General features: G+C 48.6%; 1 protein-coding gene across 3 annotated transcripts in view; it reads left to right on the top strand.

The window, feature by feature from the left end:
• Nucleotides 1–714: 714 nt before the first annotated feature.
• Nucleotides 715–9,987, top strand: part of ARHGAP10 (Rho GTPase activating protein 10) — a 327,186-nt gene continuing 317,913 nt past the window's right edge. For all 3 annotated transcript variants that reach the window (XM_060298805.2, XM_070045536.1, XM_030878175.3), the window contains exon 1: nt 715–1,162. In XM_060298805.2, the coding sequence (XP_060154788.1) occupies nt 1,009–1,162 (154 nt within the window). In that variant the 5' untranslated portion in view covers nt 715–1,008. The remainder of the gene's footprint in view (nt 1,163–9,987) is intronic.

The raw sequence follows: 9,987 nt of genomic DNA, 5'->3' as shown, positions 1-9,987 counted from the left end.
CCGCCTCGCGAAAACCAGAGAACCTGGCATTCGTTGTCAGGTGGTTATACTTAGCATAATAAAGATCGACTCTACCTACCCAGGCAAATTTAATTTGCTGAATGCAACAGAACCCTTCCGTGGTTTAGATACCTTCTCCCCTCCCCCCAAGTCGTTCAGTGTGGATACACAGAAGAGTATGCTGCCCGGCCCATAAGAAAATGCACCCTACCCTTAAAAAGCTTTCAATCTAAAGCGGAGATTTACACGCATTTTACTTTAGATGGGGATCGAGAGTGGGGAAGAAAGAGCCATGAATGCGAGTCCATTCACAGCTCAGGGTCCGTCCCGGTTCCATGAGATAGTTGTCCATCGTTTCCCCTAGCAAGCCAGAGCTGAGTTAAGTCGCCCGGCTGCGGGGATTTACAGATGCTCTGAAGACGCCCCTTCCTGGGCCCGGTCAAGTTCCCCGCTTCGGGGAGCCGACAGTGAGTCACCCCGAAGAAGGGCGCTAAGAAAAGGGGAGGCGCCCGCGCCCGGAGGAGAGCCGCGGGGCGAAATTCTAGATCGAGGAAGCCTCGGAAGGAAGAGGAGGGGCCACTGCGCGTGGGAAGAGAAGAGGCGTCTGGGGGGAGGAAGGGAGGGAAGGGAGAGAAGGAAGGAGGAAGGCGGAGGAAAGAGAAGGGGGCGAGCGGCTAGCGCGGGAGGGGGCTGGGCGGGAGGCGCCGGGGCGGGGCGGGCTCGCGCCTCCCGGAGGGCGTGCGGCGCGGGGGCCGGGCGGGGCGGGGCCGCGGCGCCCGAGTTTAGGCGGGGGCTGCCGGGATCGGAGCTCCGCCGGGATCTGAGCGCCGCATTCTCGCTCGCCTCGGCAGCGCTGCTCAGCGCGGCCGGGCTCACCTCCGCAGGGCATGTCTGCGCTGCTCTCGCCGCGCGCCTGGGACTGCTAGCTTCTCCGGCGCTTCCTGCGCGCGGGGCCCCGCACCTGGTACCGAAGCCCGGCTCGCGCTGTGCTCGCGGACCGCCGCCGTCATGGGGCTGCAGCCCCTGGAGTTCAGCGACTGCTACCTCGATAGCCCGTGGTTCCGGGAGAGGATCCGCGCCCACGAAGCGGAGCTGGAGAGGACCAACAAGTTCATCAAAGAGCTCATCAAGGACGGCAAGAACCTCATCGCGGCGACCAAAAGTAAGTGGGGGCGCGGGCGGGCTGCGGCGTGGCGAGGCCGGGAGGAGCCTCTCCCGGAGGGAGACCGACCGTCCGGTGCCCGGGGCCGGCAGCCGGAGGATTTGGAGATTGATCCGGGACCCGGAGGCCCCGGGGTCGTTCCTCCGCGGCTCCCCGAGCAGCCAGGGGCGAGTCCCCTTTCCCGTCCCTGCCCTGCGCGGCGGCCGGAGCCGGGAGCCGTGCGTGCGAGCGCGCCGCCCGCCAGCCCCGCTGCTCCGACCCGGCTCCTTGTGTTCCCCGCTGGACCCCCCCGGGGCAGGTTCTCTTACCCCCTAGAGCTTATCAGTGTCTCTCCCGAAACAGACACATAAGTTTCACGGGTCTTGTCAAGTTCTTTTGAGAGATCACGAGACTGGGAATTCTTTGAAAACCTGCTGGGTGTTGAATTGTTCAGAAGGCCCTTAAGCCGTACGCTTTCCGTGTCATTTTCGGATCGCCTGCGACAGTCTCGTCCCGGGTCCCTTACTGTGCTCAACCCGAAAGTCCACCTGGCGTTGTGCTGCCTTCCGCACATTCCTTCCCTCCTCCTGCGCCGAGGACGGTTCAAAGATTGGGGCTTGTGAGGCTGTGCAGACAGCCTGCCCTCCGGCCCGAGCGAGCACTGCCTGCAAAGAGGGAATTTCACCCCGGTCAAGCTTAATGCTTTCCTCCCCTCTCTTCCTCCATATTTTAACTCGGAAGTGGCCACACAGGAGAACACAATTAATTAGTTGATTATCTGAAGAGTCTTTCTAGGAGGGAGGGGGCCTGAAATTCGTGTTGAAACACTGAGTTGGCTGGAAATGGGGAGACATTAGCTTGAGTGAGGAGCTGCGCAGCCTGACCACACCTGTAACCCATAGCCGGTTCTGAGGAAGCCTGTGAGTGCTCCCTTTTCCCAATTAAAAAGACCTACCCGTATAGCAGACTGGGAAAAATGCCCCGTGTCATCCCTCCCCCGCTTTTGCATTAAGGAAGATGAAAACATACTGAGCAGACTGTCTCAGGTACCCAGCCCAGTGCCTATTTGTTGAATGAATGAGTTGAAAGAAATACGTCTTCATGGGTAGAATTCAGTGAGCCAGCTCTGTAATTTTGGAAGCACGTCCCACGACTTCTCTGGATGTTGTCCGTGGTTTCTTTTGCCTCTGTGACCTCTTTGGTGTTGCAAAACGAGGACTGGGAATCACTTTGTTTGGGACATGTGATAGGTGGGCATATTTGGTTGGTGGCTCTCCAGTGCCTTGGCATTGGGTATGTGTGTTGGGACGGAGGTGGGGAGGGGCTGTAAATATGTAGGAGTGGAGAAAGGAGGAGGAGAGAAGGGTATGCGGTGCCTGTGTGTGTGTGTGTGTGTGCGCGCGCGAACGTGCATGCACATGCGTGTGGGTATGTGTGTGTAGTGAACATCTCCCTCTGTAGTTTGGTCTTAACTAGCGTCACTAGGTAGGGGAGTGCCCCTTCTCTCTTACTGGCTGTAGCAGCTCCCTCTGGGACGTGGGGCATGAGGAGGGAGGCTTTGGTGTGGAGAGAGGTAGATGGCAAAGCCAGTTTGGCCACTGGTAGAAAGCTATTTATGTGACTGCATATTCGCTCTTCTGCCAACAGGACACATGCCCGGTGTTCCAGCAGCAGCTAGTGCATCTGGGGGGCCAGCTGTCAGCCTTCCCCTCCAGAATGTAGACTTTCTTGAGTTTACGAATTGGCTCCTTACTCCTTTTGATTCTTGTCCTTTACCATAGGAAACATAATTTATGCTCAAAGAAAATATCTTTTCTCATTGTGTGTAATTACCTTAAATTCTTTTCCAGAGGAGGATAGAGATACAGCTTTAGCTCACACGCTTGTGGCAAGTTAGGGGGACCTGGCCTTTGCCCAGCTTGCCCCGTACGTAAAGTTGACGTCCAGCTCCTATCAAGACTAAGAGCCCTGGACGTAAGTCAGGACACCTGGGTGTAATTAGCCTTCACTGTTAGAGCCTGGCTACAGGACAATTGGGCAGGTCATTTTTGTGTTCAGTTTTTCTTGTCCTACTTCTCAGAGGCATCAGTAAGATTCTGCAGTGTTTGGAAATGGCGTGATTAGGTCATTTGAAATTGCAGTCTAGGTCAGTCGTTGGCCTAACTAGTCGAGCTTTTCTATAACAGCTGAGAAAAGCTCAAGAGGTCGAGGCAGGACCTGAGACCGAGGGGGAGCTACAGAAAGGAACAATCAGCTAGGTCAGACTGATTATATTTTCAGATGTTTTGTGCTTTGTTTTGCAAAAACGGCGTTTTGCGCATTTTCAGAATCTGCGTGTTTAAGTGATTTCTGCATTTAATTGCCCTGTAAGATGCCTCCTCCATGCGCTAAATACATGTTGGATTTATATAACTTTGATGTCTTGATGCTTTAGTTTTTTTTTTAAATTTCTTAGTCGTTGGGGAATGCGTAATCTCTGAAAATTATGAAAACATCCCTGCTACATTTCTAAATACACAACTGACGACCATATTGTTACTTCCCTGTAGAATGTCTTGATGCTTTGACTAATCCGCAGATATTTAAAGAAGTTGGAGGTGACTTCTGTGGGACCTGAAAGTTTATTGCTGAGTTCAATTATGTAGCGATCAGCAAATATTTAGCATCTACAGTTTGTTAAATATTGGGCTTGAGACACAAAGAGGAAAGAAGTTAGAGGCCCTTGTCCTTGAGGTTATTGTCCTATAGTTGAATTCAGTTCAATCTAGGAACATGTTTGAACTGCTGCATGCATTGTGCTAAGTTCTTGAAGAAGTGAAGGATACACAGACACACATATTAAAAGATTCAGAAGATTCAGTGGCAAGGTTTCTAACTTTGACAGAAACAAGAGTATGTTGTAGGTTAGAGTGGAAGTTTGGGGACTCATTGGTGTTTTAAGGAAGGGATAGAACCTTGTAGAACCCTGTCAGATTGGAAACAGCTGAGAAGAAACCAGCGGGCCCCCCGCCCTCCCGCCACCGTGTCTGAAGAGGATGAGAAGACCAGTTTGGCTGGAATGGTGATGATTTCATTTGGGGGAGTAGAATGAGATTCATGGAAAGGTCAGTTTCAGATTGTGGAAGCCATAAAAGTGGGCTTGGAATGTGGGCTTTATCCTGTGGAGAATCACTGACATGATGGGAAAGAGATGGTTTAGAGGCTGTGTATGGTATCTGTCTGTGTGTCAGGTGATTTTTGGAGATAGCAGTGGGGCTGGGGAGGGGCTGCGGAGCGCAGAGTCTGGGACCACTGATTTATGTGGTGGATTTGGAGATCATTCACTCAGTTCAGTGGAGTCTTTGTTTAAATGGTTTTATTAGCCCTTTTTCTTTTTTCACTCCTTGCCTAGAATAATCAGTGTCTTCTTTCCATACAGTTTAAACTTTTGTGAGCCTTTCGTAGGATGTCTGTGTAGTTGCAGATGCTTATGATTCGTAGAAATGCATAGTCTGTTTACCAGAAACAGCAATAAGCTATATATACTTTTCTCATACATTTTACAATTAGGTGTTCTTTTTCTTTTTTAATTTATTTAATTTATTTTAATTTTTGGCTGCGTTGAGTCTTCGTTGCTGCACGTGGGCTTTCTCTAGTTGCAGAGAGTGGGGGCTACTCTTCATTGCAGTGCTTGGGCTTCATTGCGGTGGCTTCTTTTGTTGCAGAGCACGGGCTCTAGGCGCATGAGCTTCAGTAGTTGTGGCCCGTGGGCTCTAGAGCTGGCGGCTCAGTAGTTGTGGCTTAGTTGCTCTGCGGCATGTGGGATCTTCCCGGACCAGGGCTCGAACCCGTGTCCCCTGCATTGGCAGGCAGATTCTTAACCATTGCGCCACCAGGGAAGCCCCAATTAGGCATTCTTGAAAGAATATGTTCTGTTCTAGAGAAGGAGAAGGATGTTAGTGGTGGCCAGGACCAGAACTTGAGTCTTTCAAGTCTTGGTACTTCTTTAGGCCTTGATGTTTAATGATTTTTGCCTTGTTTTTCTCAGGACAACATAAAAGTTCCCTTTTGCTGTCTTTGTATTTATTGTTCCAGAAACATGGTTCACGTGGTAATTCCTTTTGGAAAAATTTCCCAGGTTGCTCTTGCATGGAAACATAGGGAGATTCGGAAGACTTAAAAGAATTTCACTTTGTAAACTTCAGCCTTGGTCTCCTTATCTGTGAAATGGGACTGTTGCATATAGCCTTGAGGATTGAACCACATGTGCCAAAGTGTTTTTGTTTTTATTTTTTTTGTGGTACGCGGGCCTCTCACTGCTGTGGCCTCTCCTGTTGCGGAGCACAGGCTCCAGACGCACAGGCTCAGCGGCCATGGCTCACGGGCCCAGCCGCTCCGCGGCATGTGGGATCTTCCCAGACCGTGTCACGAACCTGTGTCCCCTGCATTGGCAGGCGGACTCTCAACCACTGCGCCACCAGGGAAGCCCCCAAAATGTTTTTAAAACACAAGTGTGAAGCGGTTGTGTAGGCTTTATTGTTTGCCCAGCTAATATTTTTTTCTGACAATCCAAATTTTGTTCAGGTGTCTACACTCTTTCCCAAGTGACTCATGGAAAGGTGATTAGGTATAATTCTGATTAGTCTGACTCAGTCGTTCTCAGTCCTGAGCATGGCTGACCGTTAGAATCACCTGGGGAGCTGTAAAAACCACGCAGTTGGGATTGAGAAACACTGAACTCTAACAACTCAGCAGGGTAAACCTATTTTCTGGGCTGGTAATTGGATAAATGAGGATGTATCTCAGTTCTGACCAGTGAGACATGATAGGAAGTCTGCTGGAGACTTTGGGAAAGGTTTTCTTTTGTGTGAGAGGAGACTTGTAAAAAGGGTTCTAGACTCTTCTGTGATGTCTGGTTGTGTTGCCTGGAGCTGCTCCTGCCATCTTGGGACGGTGAGTGGAGCTCAAGGTAAGGACCATTGGAGCAGAGAGGTAACTGAATCTGGGTTTTCGATGTGGTCATGGAAGCCACAGATGGTTCTGTGCCTGAAGCCTACCTCTGCATAGCTTGTTAAATGACATAAGCCAGTTTGAGTTGGGTTTTCTGCTACTTTACACCCTAATTTTGTGGGGTTTTTTTGACTGCACCACGCGGCTTGTGGGATCTTAGTTCCCCCACCAGGGATTGAACCCGGGTCCTGGGCAGTGAAAGCGCAGAGTCCTAACCACTGGACTTCCAGGGAATTTCCAACACCCTAATTTTGATGGAGAGATATAATTGTAAATTTTGGGCTGATGTTTCGGTTAAGTGGAATTTAGAGAGGCATGGAAGTGAAATGATATTTAAATTACAAATATAATTTTACCCCAGATGGACAAGAAGACTCATCAATATTCTTTGCCCCAAAGAAATTACTGTGGACCCCCTACATTTCAGGGCATCACTTGGGGGTAAGTCTTCAGCTCTCACTTGGGGTCTTACTAATGGGCTGGTCTCTAAAGCTAATGTAGATTTGCTGTGAAAAGATTTCCCATCTGGCTGGAACTGGGCTGTGGACCCAGCTTTTTAGAAAGCTCTAAAAGCTTTCATTGCTTTACTCTCTGCAGGTGGTCCTTGTCTCCATTTAGAGTAGTTCCAATTGAGGGCCCTCCACCAGCCGACCCTGTCTGTATGGAACGTTTGCTGGGTCTGTGAGTCATCTGCTGTTGTGAGTTTTCCTGCCACATTGCCTTTTCCCTGCCCTCCCATCTACCGGGGTTCCTTTGACCACCTCCTCTTCACTCTGTTTTTGAGGCGGGGGGACCAGAAGCATTGTGGACTTCTGGAAGAGGGAGAAGGCCCAGGAGGAGGGCATTTTTGTGTTTTAACGTTTAACGTGGCTGATGAGACAGTGTAGTAGAGAAGATTAAGAGCATGCTAAGGCGCTGCCTTTCATTCACGCTGGAAACCTCAGTCACGTTGCTTAGCTTTTCTGTATCTGTGTTGTCCAACAGAAAATGGAGATAATGATACTGTCCGCCCTGTAGGGTTGCCAGTTGGGTTGAATGAGTTCATACGTGTAAAGCATTTCAAATACGCCCTCAAACGTGAGCAGTCATGATGTTCTAAATTGCAGGTATATGTTTTAATATGCAGGCCCTTTTCTTGCCTGAAAGAGGGTTGCTCTGGCCCAGCGGCTAGCGTCTAACTTTTTAGCACTCATTACCCCTAAGAATGTATTTGTCCAAATCATCGTGACCAGTGACCAAGAAGAAAGACAAAGTGGTCAAAGTCTGGTAAGGCTTCGAAAGTTTAAATGTAGCTCAGTATGCTGGAAAATCTGGCAGGTAAGTGGATGAATCAAAGCTAAGTGGTATCTTGGGAAAATACGTCCCAGGATTTGTTTCTGAGTCACAAAGATCTGAGGATGATGTGGAAGGTGTCACTAAGAATGTTGGAAATCTAGCCCAGCCGTCTGCAGCTGAGACTTGAACAGGCCTCTCATTCAGGGGATTGCTAAGAAAGCCAAAGAAGGCGGGGAGAGCTCTGACCAAGGAACTGGGATGACATCGTCAGAGGCTGGAACCTGCAGATACTTAAAATTGCAGTGATGCCTTTAGAAGGTATTCACTTTAGTGTTTAACTTGCAGGAGACCCTAACAACCTACTGGACAGTGCTTGTATTTGCTGTGGGAAATCTACCAGGAGAAACACAAGGCAGCCAGAGACCGCCCAAAAGAGTTGTTACGTAATCCTCCTATTTTCTGCAAAACGATACTCAGAGTCTCCTGGACAGATTCCCAAAGAAGCTGTTTTGAATTCTGACTCCAATAGCTATTTATCACCTTATGATTTTGTGTTTATTGGGGAGGCAAGAATTATGAAGGAGGTAAAAATATTGGGTAGTCAGCTAGGTTACCGTAAGTCATGCTTAAGGTGATTGCTAACTGTATGTGGCAGTGAATAGGTCAAGTGTTTACATCTGACCATAGTTAGTAACATCTGGTGTCTTTTCTCACTTTTTAAAAGTTTGATGTTAGAAACGTAGCTATGAACACATTGCTTTATGGGATTCAGTATGGTCTTGCATTGCCTTTGATTCTACATCTTGTTTAGAGAAAACTCATTTAGTCAGGTTGGCTTTCCTTCAGGATTTGTAGGAGAGTGGTTAGAAATTTGTAGATAATAATTCTGATTAAGGGTGTCTTGGATGTTTTACTAGGTTACTTTTTAAAAAAATATTTTATTTCCTTCGTGGCACAGATCAGTATTTTATTTTATTTTAAAATTTTATTTGTTTTGGCTGTGTTGGGTCTTCGTTGCTGCACGGGAGCTTTCTTTAGTTGCAGCGAGCGGGGGCTGCTCTTTGTTGTGGTGCACGGGCTTCTCACTGCGGTGGCTTCTCTTGTGGGCTCTAGGTGTGCGGGCTTCAATAGTTGTGGTGCGCAGGCTAAGTAGTTGTGGCACGTGGGCTCAGTAGTTGTGGCTCGCAGGCTCTAGAGTGCAGGCTCAGTAGTTGTGGTGCACGGGCTTAGTTGCTCTGCGGCATGTGGGATCTTCCTGGACCAGGGACCAAACCAATGTCCCCTGCACTGGCAGGCGGATTCTTAACCACTGCGCCACCAGGGAAGTCCCTACTAGGTTACTTTTTTTTTTTTTTTTTTTGCGGTACGCGGGCCTCTCACTGTTGTGGCCTCTCCCGTTGCGGAACACAGGCTCTGGATGCGCAGGCTCAGCGGCCATGGCTCACGGGCCCAGCCACTCCGCAGCATGTGGGATCTTCCTGGACGGGGGCACGAACCCATGTCCCCTGCATCGGCAGGCGGACTCTCAACCACTGCGCCACCAGGGAAGCCCTAGGTTACTTTTAATGGAATTACATTTCAGAGACAAATAGGCAATCACAAACTACAATCGAAAAATGTTATTTAAAATGTATATGTTAATGATTTTAATAATAGCTGACTTTATTTTTATTTTAAATAAATTATTTATTTACTTTTGGCTGTGTTGGTTCTTCGTTGCTGTGCTCAGGCTTTCTTTAGTTGTGGAGAGTGGGGGCTACTCTTCGTTGCGGTGGGCGGGCTTCTCATTGTGGTGGCTTCTCTTATTGCGGAGCACGGGCTCTAGGCGCACGGGCTCAGTAGTTGTGGCTCACGGGCTTAGTTGCTCTGTGGCATGTGGGATCTTCCCGGACCAGGGCTTGAACCTGTGTCCCCTGCATTGGCAGGTGGATTCTTAACCACTGCGCCACCAAGAAAGTCCCAGCTAACTTTTATTAAGCATTTACAGTTTGCTTTACTTCGTGGTAAATTCTATTATTTAATGTGAAGACTTCCTTATTGAGGTATGTTGTTATTTACCCCATGTTACAGATTTGGAAACTGAATTTAGAGAGGTTAGCAGCTTGTTCCAGTCACACAGTTTGTCAGTGGTGGAGCTGGAACGAAAACCCACGTTTGTCTGACTGCAAAACCCTTAACCACAACAGTAAGCTGTCCCTGTAAAGAGATGTAAGTGCGTTCTTCTGTTAGGGGATGTTATTACGATAAATCCTGGTTATCTGGCAAGTGTGTACATTTCACAGTCTGGTTAGGAGACTATTCTTGTTAGCTAAGCCCAAGGAGCATGATTTAAAATTTAAGGCCACCTGGGATGGTTACTGTAAATAAAACTGATTATTAATTTGTGCAGTAAGTGTAGATATTCAGAGATTGGATTGATTTAGGATGAATTACTAGATGCAGACGTCCACTCAAAAAAGTATGATTTCCTTCCTTCAGTCTCTCTCCCTGTCTCTCTCTTTTTTTTTTTCTTTTTTAGTTCCCCAACCACAGATGAAACCATGCTCCCTGCAGTGGAAGCATGGAGTCTTAACTGCTGGACC

Source organism: Globicephala melas, chromosome 5 (assembly GCF_963455315.2).
Source record: "Globicephala melas chromosome 5, mGloMel1.2, whole genome shotgun sequence".
Classification (NCBI taxonomy): Eukaryota; Metazoa; Chordata; class Mammalia; order Artiodactyla; family Delphinidae; genus Globicephala; species Globicephala melas.
This window is presented reverse-complemented; position numbering and strand designations above follow the sequence as displayed.